Here is an 18,269-nt window from a genome sequence, read left to right on the forward strand (position 1 = left end):
TACCAGCAGGAGAGTGAGTTTGGGGGGGGGGGGGGGGCGGAGGGTGAGAAAACCTGGATTTGTGCTGGAAATGGCCCAACTTGATGATCACTTTAGATAAGCTATTACCAGCAGGACAGTGGGGTGGGAGGAAGTATTGTTTCATGGTCTCTGTGTGTATATAATGTCTTCTGCAGTTTCCACGGCATGCATCCGATGAAGTGAGCTGTAGCTCACGAAAGCTTATGCTCAAATAAATTGGTTAGTCTCTAAGGTGCCACAAGTACTCCTTTTCTTTTTGCCAATACAGACTAACACGGCTGTTACTCTGAAACCTGACTGGCCCAAGGGCTCTCAGACTCAGACTGCTGCAGTTCTTTCTGAATGAGTTCACTATTTGCTCAGGAGTTAAATATTTCTGCATTTAATAAACTAGACAATTTGGGCTTGTTATGCTGCGTGTTAGGACATTCACTTGTTGGAGTTCTTGATCTCAGCTACTTCATAGGACTCCTCCAGTTCTTGGCTGATTGGGCCATCTTCATCTCTGTGTCTTCTTATGGGCTGCTCTCGGCACTACCTTCTTCTGAAGCGCTTTGCTGCTCAGGCTGGTGGCTGGGGCCTTTTTCTCCGTGGGCCCTTTTAGTGTGTCTTGTTTGAGCTGGAAATGGACCTGGCATGAAAAGGAAGAAAAGCATGTCTCTTTCTGCTCATCCCTTGCAAGCTCAGGCCTGGAGAGAGGTCAGTCCTGGTTGCCAGGACAGAGTTCTAGCTTTCAAGGCTGAGACAAGCAAAGCTGATAAGGGGCATGTTGTGACATGACGGGAACAAAAATGGTCAAACCAGCTAGAACCTGATTTTCCATTGACACACCTATGCTGTCAAACACCTACATTGCGAATGTAGAATGCTCCCAGGGCACCAAAGGCCCATGCTTTTTTGAAAGGAGACCTGCAAAGGGGAAACGACTCATGTGTGCCTTTTTCTGCCTCTCTGTGATGGACACACAAGGCCAGACAGATATATTTTAAAGCCCGCCCCCCAGCTTGTTTTTCACATTAGAAGTTTAGGTCTCCTCTAGTCTAGTAGACTCTATGGTAACAGGTGACCTAGTGAAATAAGGACTCTACTAGAGTTGAGAAAGTAAAATGTGAACAGCTGAGAGAGGACAGGATTTCAGCTGAGCTCTTTAAAATTCTGTGTGTGTGTGTGTGTGTGCGCACGTGCGCAGAGTTTAAATACACATTTAACTTCCAAGAGTAATGAAGATTTTGGAGCAAGGAAACCTTTGTTAAAGACTCAGTACATCCCCCCTTCAGTCCAGGTGAAAGAGATTTTGAAATACACATTGATGAGACCCCAAGAACTCTTCCAGGGAAACTAGATGTGACCAGACCTGCTATTCCTAGCACACAAAATAAGCAGGATTTTTTAATAATTTCCAGGCTTCTTCATAACAAAGGCACAAAAAAGGCCAAAGCCCAATTTTTAGAAAAACAGTAGCTATAATTCCTTCCCCCAGGAGGCGGACGAGCTGAGCAGGGTGCTGGCCGGTTGACAGAGAGATAGGAAGAATATATAACAGTGAACAGTATTAACGGTGGGGGAAAGGTAGTGATTTCACTGAGTGCTGTGGGGACTAACACTTATAACCTGTGGTGCAGCAGAACAGCCCCATGACAGCTCCTATGACACTAGGAGACAAAACACCTGCTGAGACTGTGGAAATTCCACAAAAATCACCTATCCCCAAAGCCACCGGTGATTTCAAAGCATTTCTGCTTTTATAGTCACAGGTTCCTAGGCCAGAAGGGACCATGGTGATCGTCCAGCCTGACCTCCTGTGCGGCACAGGCCAGAGAATGGCCTCTGAATAATACCTACAGCAGAGCTTTGTAAAAAAATTCAATCTTGATTTCAAAATTATCAGTGATGGAGAATCCACCATGACTCTTGGTAAACTGCTCCAATGGCTAATTTATTCACAAAATGTATGCCTTATTTCCCATCTAACTTTGTCTAGCTTCAACTTCCAGTGACTGGATCATGTTATACTTTTCTCTTGCTCCTCATGTAAGTATATATGTTATCATAGAATCATAGAGTATCAGGGTTAGAAGGAACCTCAGGAGGTCATCTAGTCCAACCCCCTGCTCAAAACAGGACCAATCCCCAACTAAATCATCCCAGCCAGGGCTTTGTCAAGCCTGACCTTAAAATCCTCTAAGGAAGGAGAGTCCACCACCTCCCTAGGGGTGTATGTGTGTGTGTGTGTGTATATATACACACACACACACACACACACTTTAATCAGGTCACCCTTTAGCCTTCTCTTTGTGAAGCTAAACAGATTGAGCTCTTTGAGTCTATCACTGTAAGGCAGGTTATCTATCCTTTAATCATTCTCATGGTTCTTCTCTGAACCCTCTCCAATTTATAAACATCCAGCCTGAATTGTGGGTGCACTATTCCAGCAGCAGATCTCACACTCCCTGGTTACACCACTGCCCAGAGCAGTGTGGCAAGTGGCTGTGAGCACATGTCCCTGCCTCACCCTGACAGAGTTTGTCTCAGAGAAGACTGAGGGCCCTGCTGTGGGGCTGAAAATATCTTTGGTCACAAAGCAGGAAATGAGCTATGCCAGGCCAGTGAAACCATGGGTCTCGCCTGCCCCGTGGAGCAGGACTGCCTCTGTCTGTCCCAAGCCAAGGCTCTGGTCATGCACCAGGGAGCACACCCTCCCCGTCTAAACTTAATTCACCCTGACAAGAAGGGGAAGGCTGTGGGGAAAGGCACCCGGCAGGAGTCTCGCCCAGCCAGTTCTCTCCACTGCCGAGAGCCAGAAAAATACGTGTGAGTAGAACAGCCCCACTCAGCACCTTTGGTCACGTGTGGTTTCTTTGCTCCCTGTTTCCATCTGCTGGCAGCAGGGAACCACAGCCGAGGCCGGATGGCCAGAGACACTATCTGCACCACACATCTCTCTCTCACCTCTGCCCATCACTGCACCACGTGACCCGAACCAGCAGAATGTGTCATTCGCCCACTGCCCCATCAGGGGCACATCTCTCACTCACTCTGAGATGTCCTGACACAGCCCTTGCTGATTATTCAGCACAACTCACCAGCGAAGGCCCGGCTGGGCCAACTGTTATGGTCACCGTTTGTGGTCGATACCCATCCGCTGAGGCAGTGATGGTGTAAGTGCCAGGCAGCAGCAACCGGAAATAATCCCCCTGATCACCTGGAATGAGAAAGAGCAGCAGCCAGAGTGCTCTGAGTCAGAGGCACAGAGGTTCCATTTGGGCCAATCTCACTCACCAGACTTGCCCCTGTTATATCTCACCTAGAGCTCTGTCCTGGCCAGTTTAAAATGTGTCACATGACAGCACTCCCACCCCTTCCCCGCACTCTGCTCCCGTGCATCCAGACAGACTTCCCATCACCCCAGAACGACCCCACAGTGTGCAGGGACTTTCCAGTGAGAGTGGATTTGAAAAAAGCGCTGGGGGTAAGTGCACTCACCTAGCTCGAATATAGGGGGCTTTGGTTTACATTTGTAAGAGCTGAACAATATGGGCATGGTTTGAGAAAGACTCACTCCCTTTCCCCTCCACAGCCCACACAAACCCCTCTGCTGGTGCTGCTCAGTCCTGATTAGGGCTGGGTACAATTTTTGGATGAACTTTTGTTCGACAAAAATACCAATTCAGGTTCCCCAAAACATTTCAGAAATTTATGTTGAAGTTGCCAAATTGTTCTGGTTAAACAAACCCAGGACCTTCGGCACTGACCTCTTCCACCGGAGCTATCAGAGTATATGGCAGGGAGTAGCTCTAGCTGCTCCATTGCCTGCTTCCCTGGTGGCCTGTGGGAACCCCAGGAAGAACAGGATAGGCGCTTTACTGGCTCTGCCTGAATCTCAGCGAGCTCCTAGCCCTACGCATAGGCACCAGGGCAGCCCAGCAGAGGAGGAAAGGGGAGATGCTGAGAAGAGACACCCTGTTATGGCTCTGATTCTCTGCTCCGGACCTGGCACAGACCTGAACAACCTGGGGTCGGGCCTGGCACAGACTTAAACAACTCTAACGTGCACCAGCTGGCAATGGTCACAGCACATTCCAGCCATTCCCCTTCTATACCTTCCGCACCAGGGGTTGCAGGGAATTTGATGTAAGGCCAGCTATGCTGGCTCTGTGTTCACTGGAGACTCCCTAGTTGGGCACTTATGGGTAGTTTCTACTCCCTTTGCTGCAGCTGGCCAGCACCAAGGGAGTGGACCAGGCAGAGACTCCATCCCTAAGTATTGACTGTGGCCCCTTGTTCTGTTTGAAATAATACATCTGGCCCCCAAGCTGAAAAATCAAACATGACAGTCCCTAGAGGGGACAGGACACATGCTTTACCACTGGCTTTATACAGCTATTTCCCAGACACAGGGTATCAGGATGCTTGGGTTGCGTTCTGACTGTGAGAAGAGAGTGGTCTTGTGGTTAAGGCAGGGGATACATGCAGCACAGCATTTTGCATGTTGGAAGAGTAATATGGTGCAACACAAAATTTCCAGTAAGTTCTTGGAACATACTGGAGACCACAGGTGCCGGTTTCCTCCAAGCCCCAGGGGTGCTCAACCCCCAGCTCTGCCCCAGGCCCCACTAAACCCCTTCCCCCAAGCCCCGAGTCCACCGCGCCTCTTCCTGCCTTCGCTCCATCCCACACCCCACTCCCACCCCTGCCCCTTCCCACCAGTTCTGCCCTCTCCCCTGACAGTGCCCTGTTGCCACTCCTCGCCCTCCCCCAGCCTGCATGCGACAGAACAACTGATCTGCGGTGGGCGGGAGGCTCTGGGAGGGAAGGGGAGGAATTGATCGTCATGGCCACCGGCGGATGGGAAGCACGGGGGGAAGGGGAGAGCTGGCTGCCGGTGGGTGCTGAGCACCCTATAATTTTTTTCCATGGGTGCTTCAGGGCTGGAGCATCCACAGAGTTGGCACCTATCTGGAACAAAATGTTGTCCCCAGCAAAGTGAAGGACATAACCCGGGGGACACCTATTTTAGACCTGACTCAGGCCAACCCAGAGGAATTGGTAGCAAATCTGAAGGTAGAAAAAAATTTGGGTGAAAGTGATCATGAAATGACAGATTTTATTATTCTAAAGAAAGGAAGGAATGAGAGCAGCAGAATTAGGACACTGGACTTCAAAAAAGCAGCCTTTAACAAACTCAGAGAACTGGTAGCTAAGGTTTCATGGGAAGAAAATCTAATGGGAAAAAGGAGTTCAGGAGAGCTGGTGGTTTCTCAAGGAGACAATATTACAGGCACATTTGAAAACTATTCTGATGCAAAGGAAAGAGAGGAAGAATAGTAAGAGGCCAATATGTCTCCATCAGTAGCTCTTTAAAGACCTGAAAATTGAAAAGGAATCCTACAAAAAGTGGAAACATAGACAAATTACTAAGGACGAATAGAAAAGAACTGCACAAGCATGTAGGAACAAAATCAGAAAGGCTAAGGCACACAATGAGATACACCTAAGGGACATAAAAGGCAATATGACGATGTTCCTTAAATATATTAGGAGCAAGAGAAAGGTCAAGGAAAGTGTAGGTCCGCTGTTTAACGGGGAAGGAGAGCTAATAACTGATGTCATCAAGGAAGCTGAGGTGTTTAATGCTTATTTTGCTTCAGTCTTCACTAAAAAGGTTAATGGTGACCAGATATTCAACACAACTAATATTAACAACAAGGGGAAAGGAAAGCAAGCCAAAGTGAGGAATGATCAGGTTAAAGAATATTTAGATAATTTAGACATCTTCAAGTCAGCAGATCTTGATGAAATTCATCCTAAGGTACTTAAGGAACTAGCAGATGAAATCTTGGAACCATTAGCAATTATCTTTGGGAATTCCTGGAGGATTGGTGAGGTCCCAGAAGACTGGAGAAGGGCAAACATAGTACCTATCTTTAAAAAGGGGTACAAAGAGGACCCAGGATATTATTGACCAGTCAGCCTAACTTCAATGGAAAGATACTGGAACAAATTATTAAATAATCAATATGTAAGCACCTGGAGGATATGAGAGTTGTAAGGAATAATCAGCATGGCTTTGTCAAGAACAAATCATGCCACAGCAATCTAATATCCTTCTTTGGCAGGGTTACTGGGCTAGTGGATAGGAGGGAAGCAGTAGACGTGATAGATCTGATTTTAGTCAGGCTCTTGGCACAGTCCCACATGACATTCTGACAAGAAAACTAAGGAAATGTGATCTAGATTAAATTACTGTAAAGTGGGTGTACAACTGATTTAAAGACCATACTCAAGGAGTAGTTATCAATCGCTCACAGTCATGCTGGGAGGATGTATCTAGTGGGGACCAGCAGGGGTCAGTCCTGGGTCTGGTACTATTCAATATTTTAATTAATGACTTGGAGAGTATACTTTTAAAATTTTCAGATGACATCAAGCTGGAAGGGGTTGCAAGCACTTTGGAGGACAGGATTAAAATTCAAAATGATCTTGACAAGTTGAAGAATTGGTCTGAATTCAGCAGGCTGAAATTCAATAAAGACAAGTGCAAAGTACTTCACCTAGGAAGGAAACATCAAATGTACAACAACAAAAAATGGGAAATAACTAGCTAGGTGGCAATATTGTTGACAAGGATCTGGGGGTTATAATGGATCACAGATTGAATATGAGCCAACAATGTAATGCAGCTGGAAAACAAAAGGCTAATACCATTCTGGGGTGTATTAACAGGAGTGTCATGGGAGGTAACTGTCCCACTCTAATTGGCACTGGTGAGGCCTCAGTTGAAGTACTGTATCCAATTCTGGGCACCACACTTGAGGAAAGTTTTGGTCAAATTGAAGAGAGTCCAGAGGAGAGTGACAAAAATGATAAAAAGTTTAGAAAACCTCATTGTGATAGGGTTCACTCACCACTCTAGCACCTCCTTGGGCATTAGCTCTCTTCGCCATTGGGCATTAGCTCTCTTCGCCATTGCACCCTTCTCTGGTGGTGCCTCAGCGCCATCACTTTCATTCCAAGACTTGTGCCACTCCCAGGACCGCGGGGTCCTCTTCAGTGACACTGCCCTCCAGCTCTGCCACATTCTGCGTTCCCCCCTTCTGGGGGACCTGCAATCTCTGTCCAGTCACTTCCCTCAGTGGCAACTGCAGTCTATTGTCCCAGGGCTGCTTCCCATGTGTGACGTTAAGAGTGTAATATACTATCTCATTGAAAGGTGACAAGGCCAGAGTTAATTAACTCACAGACTGACCTGACCCATGGCCGAACTTTAAAGACTGGTTAGGAAGAGATGTAAATGAATAGAGCTTTGAAATGCAAGCCTGCATTATTAGAGATAGAAAGGTAGATGTTTGTTCAGGTCTTGTGATGTCAGCAAAGAAGTCTTGTCTATGGCTGTAACTTTGATTCAAAGATCAAAAGAGGAATATTAACATTTAGGACGACACTTGAGTGAAATCGTACTGCTGTCTATATGTCTCTTTGAAGGCTGTGGTAACCTGTATCTGACTGGTTTAATGGATAAATTACCCTGTGCTAATTGCCACGGTGTCTGGGAGAAGGAAAGTTAAGCCTATTGTTTTCTCAGGCCAAAAGGCTGCAGGAAATGTATAAAAACCCTGGGACACGATCCTTCCTCATCTCAGATCTGCTTTGGGTTTCAAGAGGGGGAAACCTTAAGCCATAAGGATTGAGATCCCCAGTCACTGACTGGAGTCACCCTGAATACGGACATTGGACTATAACCTATGGATTATTTCTAAAAGGACTTTTGGCAACAACAAGCTCATCTCTGCTGTGTATCTGAACCTCAAGAATTGAACTCAAGTCTGTTTGTATATTGATCTTTTAACCAGCACGCTCTCTCTTTTCTTTTTTTAATAAATTTTAGTTTAGTTAACAAGAACTGACTATAGCGTGTATTTTGGCCAAGATCTAAATTATAATTGGACCTGGGCATGTGGCTGATCCTTTGGGGTTGGAAGAACCTTTCTGTTATATGATAAGATTTTCAGTAACCATCATCATATCTGACATGTGTGTCTGGACAGAGGCCTGAGGCTGGCACTTTAAGGGAACTGCATTATTTGGACGTCTAAGTACCCAGGGAGGGGCTATAGAAGCTGTTTTGGGCTGGCTGGGTAAATCTAAGTCCACCACAGGCTAAATCTAATATCCACCAGCGTGTGGGGTTTGTCTGCCCCGTTTGTTTGCAGTTCTCCCTGATTGAGTGACCTCAGCTGGCTCCCACGGGCAGCATCGTTACACCATGCAGCTCCAGCACCCTCTTCTGCCCTTACCTCAGGGCCTCAGCCTGCAGGCCCTAACAGCCAGCCAGGAGCTCTCTCTAGCTCCCCTGGTCCCTGCTTGCAGCTCTGCTTTGTCCCAGGAGCTGGTGTGCCTTCCTTCTGCTAGGATCCTGGTTTTCTCCCCTCAAGCTCCAGTCAGCTACTGAACTCTGCTCTTCCCTGAAGCCCTTCTTATATGAGCCTGCCACCATGATTGGCTGCTCCTCTCAGCCCCTTTCTAATTGGCTGCCTCCAGTGCAACCTCCCCTGGGCAGCTTTTAACCCCCTATGGGCCAGTGTGGGGCAGATGCCCCATCACACACCCTCTCCCTTAAGACTGACTGCCCCAGGGGGTGCATAACCACCCCTGATTCCCACGCAGCTGTGCCAACAGGACATCCCTCTCCTGCCTCAGGTTCTCTACCAGGAGGAATAATCTGCCTTCCTCCTCCAGGGTCTGGGTCCCTACAACAGCCTGTCCTGCTCCAGTGTGAGTTCCCTTGTCCATCTGGGTCCTCTCCATCCCAGTCATCTTATCCATCACCTCCCTACCTCCCCCTGCTGGATGTGGGAGATGGCTCTCTGCCAGGTCCTCAGTCATCACTGCCACATCCCTCTTGACAGTCTCTGACCTAGCCTCATTCCCGGGCACCCCTTTGCTACCCTGCCTTCTCCCAGGGGGGTAGTACCTTCTTATATGGCCCTCCTCATGGCACTGACAGCCAACTCTTTGCCTCCCTTTGGCTAAGGGCTTTCCATGATCCTTCGCTTGCTTAGCCCCTTCCCCAGGGCCAGTCTCAACCCCACCACTCAGGTCCAGGCACTCCTTCTGCAGGTGCCCCTGTTGCCCACAGGCCCAGTACACCCATCCCCTCCCTGGGGCTCTCTTATCTTCCCCTTCTCTGGGTGAGGTTTCTGTCACCCATCCCAGTAGGGACACTGCCTTCCAGTGTTCTTGTCGCCCACAGGTGTAACATCCTCCTGGTCCTGATGCCTTGCTTCCCCTCTTGCTCTCTGTGGTTTCTGTGGACTCACCCCCCCCCCCCACCAGCGACTTGAACAGGCACAACGGCTGCTCTGCTACCCGGGTCATACAGTCCCTCTGGTACCCTTGTGCCTCCCACTCTCTTGGGTTTCAAGTACCTTTAACAGCAGGGCCTGAAGCCACCCATGCTGCTGGTCAGCCCCTTTCTGCAGGGGCACTGACTCTGGAGTCCAGTCCTGGAAGGCACAAGAACCCTCTGCAAACAAGGCCTCTGCATACCCTGGTTTCATTTTCTCCACCTTCTGTGTCCCTCACTCTCTCAAATCTCTGAGACAGGCAATCATTCCCACAGTCCTCTATCCTCCCCTTATATCGGGGTGACCCTGTGCCTACACTCTCCACCATGTGTGATGGGGTGCGACTCATCACTATGGTGCCTCTGCTGGAAGGGACTACTGTGGCCATGTAGTCTGACCTCCTGTACAACACAGGACATGGGATGTCCCTGAATTAATTCCTGTTTCAGGTCTACGAGCCTGGATGAACCAGAACAGATAGTTTAGAAGACCATCTCGATTTTAAAAAGTTTCTGGTGATGGAGAATCCACCCCAGCCCTAAGTCAGTTGTTCCAATGGTTAATAACCCTCACTGTTAAAAAGTTGTGCCTTATTTCAAGGCTGAATTTATCTAGCTTCAGCTTCCCACTACTGGATCTAGTCATACCTTTGCCTGCTAGATCGCAGAGCCTCTATTAACAACTTTCCGTTCCCACTGTAGGTAGCTATCGCCTGGGATCCAGTCATCCCTTAGCCTTTTCTTTGGTAAGGTAAATAGACTGAGCTCCTTGTGCCTCACTGTTAGCAGGTTTTCCAACTCTTTGGTCATCTTGTGGCTCTTTTCTGAACCCTCACCAGTTTCTCACCATCTGTCCTTAAGTGTGGAGACCAGAGCTGGACACAACATTACAGTGGCAGCCACACCAGTTCCAAATGGAGGGGTAATACAACCTCCGCACACCTATATCTGCTGGCTATTCCTCTGTTTATAGAGCCACAAATTGCACTAGGCCAGGGGTTCTCAACCATTTTCTTTCTGAGGCCCCCCCAACAACATGCTATAAAAACTCCATGGCCCCCCTGTGCCACAACAACTGGGTTTCTGCATATAAAAGCCAGGGCTGGCGTTAGGGGGTAGCAAGCAGGGCAATTGCTTGGGGCCCCATGCCACAGGGGCCCCCACGAACTACATTGCTCAGGCTTCAGCTTCAGCCCCAGGTTGCGGGGCACAAGGACCTGGGCTTCAGTCCCATGTGGTGGGACTTCAGCTTTCAGCCCTGGGCCCCAGCAAATCTAAGGCTGGCCCTGCTGGAAGGCCCCCTTGAAACCTGCTCGAGGCCCTCTAGGGAGCCCCAGACCCTTGGTTGAGAACTACTGCATTAGCCCTTTTGGCCACAGCATCGCAGCTAATAATATCCATCATGACCCCCAAGTCTTTGTCAGAGTCACTGCTTCCCAGGAAAGAGCCCCCCAGCCTGTAAATATGGCTGGCAGCCTTTGTTCTTCAGGTTATGACCTTACATTTAGCTGTATTGAAACAGACATTGTTTGCTTGTGCCCAGCTTACCAATCAATCCAGATCTCTGTGTATTAGTGACCTGTCCTCTGCGTTATTTATCACTCCCCCACTCTCTGTGCCCTCTGCAAATTTTACCAGTGATGATTTTATGGTTTCTTCCACGTTACTGATAAAAATATGAAATAACATATAAATCTGTTTCCCATGTAGGTGCTTGTAGACCAGAGTCAAGAAACCTCTTAACCTTCTCTTGCGTAAACTAAATAGACTGATCTTCGTAAGTCTTTTCCTATATGGCCTGTTTCCAGCCTTCAGATCATATTTTGGACACAAGAACAGGACACGGGATCCAGCAATGTTCTCACAAATGCTATATACAGAGGGAATGCCACCTACCTACTCCTACTTGATACTCTCCTGCTTATACATCCAAGGACGGTGTTCATCCTCTTAGCTACAGTATCCCACTGGGAGCTCACGATTAGCTGATTATCCACTGTGACCCTAAGTCGTGCAACACATGAGGTTTGGAAGGTCTGTTTGTGATTTGAACAAAAATTCTCCAGAGAAGAATCAGAACCAACAAATCCATTTCACTTTTTGATCCATCCCAAATGTGAAGCTGCATCCACAGAGCCCACATGCCATATCACTCATTACACCAGTTAACCTGTGTCCACCCGTTCAATCCAACACACATACACATAAGGAGCATTTTAATAATCTGCGGCTCTCGAGGTTGCTGTGTGTCAGACGGGGAGGAGTGGCTGGAGGGGTTTGCTCGTTTTGCCCTTCCTGCCAAAGGGTTCTCACCTTCCACCACTGTGAGGGTCGCTAATTTCCCATAGCGGGCAGTGCTTGCAGGAGACAGGCAACATACATCGTTGCCTGGCTCACCATGTGTGACGCTCTGCACCCCGTATTTACCATGGTGACAGGATTATGATGTGTTTTTCACAAAGTATGTCTTGTAAGGTATCAGTTTAAAAGTCTTAATCTGCTGAGTATTAATATCCTGTTAAATTGTATGTGCTATCTTTGTATCTAGAGTTATGAAGTTTTGCCATGTGTCTGTTACTGAAGTATGTTGTGAAGTTAAAAACACCCCTAACCAGCCGTTCAGGTACAACAATGCAAAGGCCAAACAGCGTTAATGGCCCATTGAGGAAAATACACATACTCACAAGGATTACCCCAGGAACTGGGTACAATAGAAATCTCTCAGAGATAACACTACACAATAGGGACTGTTTAACTCAGGTCACAGCGAAATATCTTTCCAGCAAGATGGAAGAAGCTATAAAAGGAGGAAGTGGCATCACCAAGCGGCTTTACTTCCTCTACAACACAGCACCTGAAAACATCTAAGGAACAAAGACTGAACTGGAGAAGGAGGTCCCAGGTGGGGAAAGAAGGAAGCCTGCCTGTGAATGGAAGCTTGGTTAACTATTTGTACTATCTACAGGATGAGACACTGCTTGATTCAAATCTGGCCTAGTGTACAAGATTTAGATTGCATTTTTGTTTATTTCCTAGGTAATCTGCTTTGATCTTTAATTTTCCTGATATCTGCTGGGAGAGCAATACAGCGGTGCATAGACAATCCAGGAAGTTTTTGGAAAGCGTAGGGGACAATTTCCTGGTGCAAGTGCTAGAGGAGCCAACTGGGGGGGAGCTTTTCTTGACCTGCTGCTCACAAACCGGGAAGAATTAGTAGGGGAAGCAAAAGTGGATGGGAATCTGGGAGGCAGTGACCATGAGTTGGTTGAGTTCAGGATCCTGACACAGGGAAGAAAGGTAAGCAGCAGGATACAGACCCTGGACTTCAGGAAAGCAGACTTCGACTCCCTCAGGGAACTGATGGGTAGGATCCCCTGGGGGACTAACATGAAGGGGAAAGGAGTCCAGGAGAGCTGGCTGTATTTCAAGGAATCCCTGTTGAGGTTACAGGGACAAACCATCCCGATGTGTCGAAAGAATAGTAAATATGGCAGGCGACCAGCTTGGCTTAACTGTGAAATCCTAGCGGATCTTAAGCATAAAAAAGAAGCTTACAAGAAGTGGAAGGTTGGACATATGACCAGGGAAGAGTATAAAAATATTGCTCGGGCATGTAGGAATGAAATTAGGAGGGCCAAATCGCACCTGGAGCTGCAGCTAGCGAGAGATGTTAAGAGTAACAAGAAGGGTTTCTTCAGGTATGTTGGCAACAAGAAGAAAGCCAAGGAATGTGTGGGCCCCTTACTGAATGAGGGAGGCAACCTAGTGACAGAGGATGTGGAAAAAGCTAATGTACTCAATGCTTTTTTTGCCTCTGTCTTCACGAACAAGGTCAGCTCCCAGACTGCTGCGCTGGGCATCACAACATGGGGAATAGATGGCCAGCCCTCTGTAGAGAAAGAGGTGGTTAGGGACTATTTAGAAAAGCTGGACGTGCACAAGTCCATGGGGCCGGACGAGTTGCATCCGAGAGTGCTAAAGGAACTGGCGGCTGTGATTGCAGAGCCATTGGCCATTATCTTTGAAAATTCGTGGCGAACGGGAGAAGTCCCGGATGACTGGAAAAAGGCTAATGTAGTGCCCATCTTTAAAAAAGGGAAGGAGGAGGATACCGGGAACTACAGGCCAGTCAGCCTCACTTCAGTCCCCGGAAAAATCATGGAGCAGGTCCTCAAAGAATCAATCCTGAAGCACTTACATGAGAGGAAAGTGATCAGGAACAGTCAGCATGGATTCACCAAGGGAAGGTCATGCCTGACTAATCTAATCGCCTTCTATGATGAGATTACTGGTTCTGTGGATGAAGGGAAAGCAGTGGATGTATTGTATCTTGACTCTAGCAAAGCTTTTGACACGGTCTCCCACAGTATTCTTGTCAGCAAGTTAAAGAAGTATGGGCTGGATGAATGCACTATAAGGTGGGTAGAAAGCTGGCTAGATTGTCGGGCTCAACGGGTAGTGATCAATGGCTCCATGTCTAGTTGGCAGCCGGTGTCAAGTGGAGTGCCCCAGGGGTCGGTCCTGGGGCCGGTTTTGTTCAATATCTTCATAAATGATCTGGAGGATGGTGTGGATTGCACTCTCAGCAAATTTGCGGATGATACTAAACTGGGAGGAGTGGTAGATATGCTGGAGGGCAGGGATAGGATACAGAGGGACCTAGACAAATTGGAGGATTGGGCCAAAAGAAATCTGATGAGGTTCAATAAGGATAAGTGCAGGGTCCTGCACTTAGGACGGAAGAACCCAATGCACCGCTACAGACTAGGGACCGAATGGCTAGGCAGCAGTTCTGCGGAAAAGGACCTAGGGGTGAGAGTGGACGAGAAGCTGGATATGAGTCAGCAGTGTGCCCTTGTTGCCAAGAAGGCCAATGGCATTTTGGGATGTATAAGTAGGGGCGTAGCGAGCAGATCGAGGGACATGATCGTCCCCCTCTATTTGACATTGGTGAGGCCTCATCTGGAGTACTGTGTCCAGTTTTGGGCCCCACACTACAAGAAGGATGTGGATAAATTGGAAAGAGTCCAGTGAAGGGCAACAAAAATGATTAGGGGTCTGGAACACATGACTTATGAGGAGAGGCTGAGGGAACTGGGATTGTTTAGTCTGCGGAAGAGAAGAATGAGGGGGGATTTGATAGCTGCTTTCAACTACCTGAGAGGTGGTTCCAGAGAGGATGGTTCTAGAATATTCTCAGTGGTGGAAGAGGACAGGACAAGGAGTAATGGTCTCAAGTTGCAGTGGGGGAGGTTTAGGTTGGATATTAGGAAATCTTTTTCACTAGGAGGGTGGTGAAATGCTGGAATGCGTTGCCTACGGAGGTGGTGGAATCTCCTTCCTTAGAAGTTTTTAAGGTCAGGCTTGACAAAGCTCTGGCTGGGATGATTTAATTGGGGATGGGTCCTGCTTCTGAGCAGGGGGTTGGACTAGATGACCTCCTGAGGTCCCTTCCAACCCTGATATTCTATGATTCTATGATCTGTACACTCACTACTTAGAATCACTTAAAATCTATCCTTCTGTAGTTAATACAATTGTTGTCCTTTTTTTTTTTTTTTAACCTGAAACAGTGCGTTTTGCCAGAAGTGCTTGGGGAATCTGCTTGGGAACAGGAGCTGGCACATGTCCTCTCCACATTGAGGGAGGTACAGACTGAGTAGTAAATTTATACTGGGCAGGCTTTTGACCAGGACAAGATGGTACAGCTCTGGGGTCCTAGGCTGTCGTGCTGCGGAGAAGCCTTCATGTAACTACAGCTGGGTGTGTCTCTGCCTGTGTAAAGGTTTGTGCGAGTGCAGGACTGAGAGCAGTCTGCAACTTGTCACCGCAGCACAGTGTGAGAGGGAGCCCAGGCTGGTGAGACAGAGGGCTCAGTGGTACCCCAGTTCCAGGTTGCACCCTGGGGGGGCCTATCACACCGTGTTCCTCCCAAATCAGGCTAATCAGGCTGTTACCAAAAGGGTCAGCAAGCTGAGGGATGGGCAACCCACCAGAAGTGACATAGTGGCCGATCCCATGGACAGAAATCACAGCACCTGCAATCCCATTGTTGTTCTCATCGGACACCAGTCCTTTGATACCCTGATGAACCTGCAGATAGACAGACAGAGTCACTCACTCCTGAGGGCTGGAGTCTCTCTCCATGTCAAGATCCTGCCAGACCCTACTGGAGCAGGAGAACAGAGCCCTGGTGATACTCCATTCTCTTCCCCGCCAAAGACCCATAGCTGGGCTGGCCTTTCTCTGGCCGAGCCAGGGCGGGAGGCATCACCTTTGCTGGAGCTTCTCAGTGCTGTCTCCAAAGCACCAAGCGAGGGAGCCCCAAGGCCTCCCTCCGTGTTCCCAGCCTCTGCTGGTGCCCCCGCCATTGCATCTCTTCCCCCTGCGATGCAAAGCGGGGGGGGGGGCAGGGATCTCACCCCTACATGAGGTTGGTATCAGGGTCTACGTGTGGCCCCTTTACCTCCTCTAAGTAGGTGATGAGCGCCTCACGATTGGCCAGCCACTCCTTCTCCAGGTCCTTTTGAGGTGGAAATTTATCGCAGCTCAACTCCAGAGTGATCTCAAAGCAGTTGGTGTAAAGATAATTAAAGTCCTGCATGCCTGAGAGGAGACAAGGAGAGATTGTGGCCAGGCCCAGAGACACACCATGCCCCCTCCTCCAGTATGGCACTCCCCTCTGCCTCCTTCCCAAAGACACTCCCTGTCTTCCCTCCAAATGTACGGCCCACCTCTCCAGTCCTCCCCAGCAGCCCTTCCCATATCCGGTCCCCCAAACACCCCCTCATATCTCCAGCATTCACCCCAAATCTTTCTCACAGCCCCTCTCAGTGCTGCCTCTCTCTATCCTCTTTGCAACCCAATTGTCCCCTCCTCTCCCACAACACCTGCCAGGTGCGGCTCTCCAGAGCTCTGTGCTTAGGAGCTGCATGTGCCTCTCCAAGTGCAGGAGTCACAGACCAGACGGAGACATTATGATTGTCTCATCTGACCTCCTGCAGGGCACAGACCAGAGAATTACACCAAATGGTTCCTGCCTCAAGCCCATAACTGCTGGCTGAGCTAGAGCTTGTCTTTTAGCAAGACATTCAGCCCGGATTTAAAGTCTACAGGAGATGGAGAAGCCACTGTGTCCCTCAGTAAGTTGTTTCAATGGATAATTACTCTCACTGTACAGCATTGGCACCTTATGTCTAGCCTGAATTTGTCTCGCTTCAGCGTCCAACCAGTGGACCTTGTTCAGGCTTTTTCTGCTAGATTAAAGAACTGTCTACTGTTAGAAATCTCTTCCCCATGGAGGGACTTGTAGACCATGATCAAATAACCTCTGAACCGTCTCTTTAATAAACTAAATGTAGTGAGAGATTAGATACACGCAATGTAAGGCAGGTTTGCCAAACCTCAGAGCATCAATGGAGCCCTTTACTGAACCCTTTCCAATTTTCCACAGACCCTTTGAATTGCGGACACTAGACTTGGATATAGGACCCTGCCATGGTCTCACTAATGCCATGTGCTGTGGTAACACTACCTGCCTGCTTTTGCTCAGCATTGTACTGCCTATTTCAGGTGTGGCCAAACTTTTTGGCCTGGGGGCCACATCGGGGTGAGAAACTGCATGGAGGGCCGGGAAGGCTGCCTGCCCAAAATAGCCTGCCCCCCCCACAACTGTCCCCCTCAGAATCCCCCCATCAATCCCCCCGCTTCTTGTCCCCTGATCACCCCCTCCTGGGACCCCCATCCCAACCGCCCCCTGGGAATCCACCCCCTATCTAGCCCCCGCCGCTCCCCATCCCCTGACTGCAATCCCCCTAGAACCTCTGCCCCATCCAACCGCCCCCTGCTCCCTGTTACCTGACTGCCCCCTGGGATCCCCTGCCCCTTATCCAAGCCCCTGGCCCCAGCCCTCTTACCATGCCGCTCAGAGCGGCATGTCTGGCTGCAGTGCTGCCAGGCTGGAGCCAGATACGCTGATGTGCTGCCATGCAGCGGTGTGGCTGTGGGGGAGAGGGGACAGTGGGGGAGGGGCCAGGGGCTAGCCTCCCAGGCCAGGAGCTCAGGGGCCAGGCAGGATGGTCCCGTGGGTCGGATGTGGCCCGCAGGCCATAGTTTGCCCACCTCTGGCCTATATAGACATTCAAAAATTGCATTTGCTCTCTTAGTCACCACATTGCACTGGGAGTTCAGTTTGCATCTACCATGACCCCAAAGTCCTTTTATGATTCACCGCTTTCTAAAACACAGTCCCTATCCTGTGAGTGTGACCTGTAGTCTCAGTTAATATATGTATGACCTTGCATTTAGTTGTATTAAAACATGTGATTCAAGTGAGCCCAGACTGCCAAGTGACCTAGATCACACTGTATCAGTAGCCTTTCCTTATCATTATTTAACACTGCACTAATTTTGGTGTCATCTGCAAACTTTACCAGCCATGATTTTATATATTCTTCCAAATTGTTGATAAAGATATTAAATGGCATTGAGCCAAGAAGAGATCCCTGAAAAATCTGCTGAAATAAACACTGCATAGCATGACAACTTACCATTTACAATTAATTTTTGAGATTAATCATTTAGTCAGTTTTAATCCATTTAATATAAACGGGATTGATTTTTGTGTAGTGCCATTTTTTATCAGCATGTCAGGCAGTACTAAGCCAAATGCCCTACAAATATATATTGTACCAGCACAGTTAGCTTTGCCAACTCAACCGGTAATCTGATCAAATAGTGGTATCAGGTTTGTCTGACAATATCTATTTTCCATAAAACCACACAAATTAGCATTAATTATGCTGCCATCCTTAATTCGTCACTGACTGCACCCCGTATCAGCCTTTCCAGGATTCTGCCTGGGATCAATGTCAAGCAAACTGGCTTACAGTAGTTACCCAGGTAA

General features: G+C 48.5%; 1 protein-coding gene across 5 annotated transcripts in view; it reads right to left on the minus strand.

Moving 5' to 3' along the window:
* Positions 1–387: 387 nt before the first annotated feature.
* CPN1 (carboxypeptidase N subunit 1) overlaps positions 388–18,269 on the minus strand; it is a 46,320-nt gene continuing 28,438 nt past the window's right edge. For 3 of the 5 annotated variants that reach the window (XM_073354700.2, XM_073354704.2, XM_073354702.2), the window contains 4 exons: positions 15,831–15,970; positions 15,358–15,457; positions 3,105–3,223; positions 388–652 (listed from right to left, as the gene is read on the minus strand). In XM_073354700.2, the coding sequence (XP_073210801.1) occupies positions 521–652; positions 3,105–3,223; positions 15,358–15,457; positions 15,831–15,970 (491 nt within the window). In that variant the 3' untranslated portion in view covers positions 388–520. The remainder of the gene's footprint in view (positions 653–3,104; positions 3,224–15,357; positions 15,458–15,830; positions 15,971–18,269) is intronic. The other 2 variants (XM_073354703.2, XM_073354705.2) reach the window with 2 other exon arrangements.

The sequence above is a fragment of the Lepidochelys kempii genome, chromosome 7 (assembly GCF_965140285.1).
Source record: "Lepidochelys kempii isolate rLepKem1 chromosome 7, rLepKem1.hap1, whole genome shotgun sequence".
Taxonomy (NCBI): Eukaryota; Metazoa; Chordata; order Testudines; family Cheloniidae; genus Lepidochelys; species Lepidochelys kempii.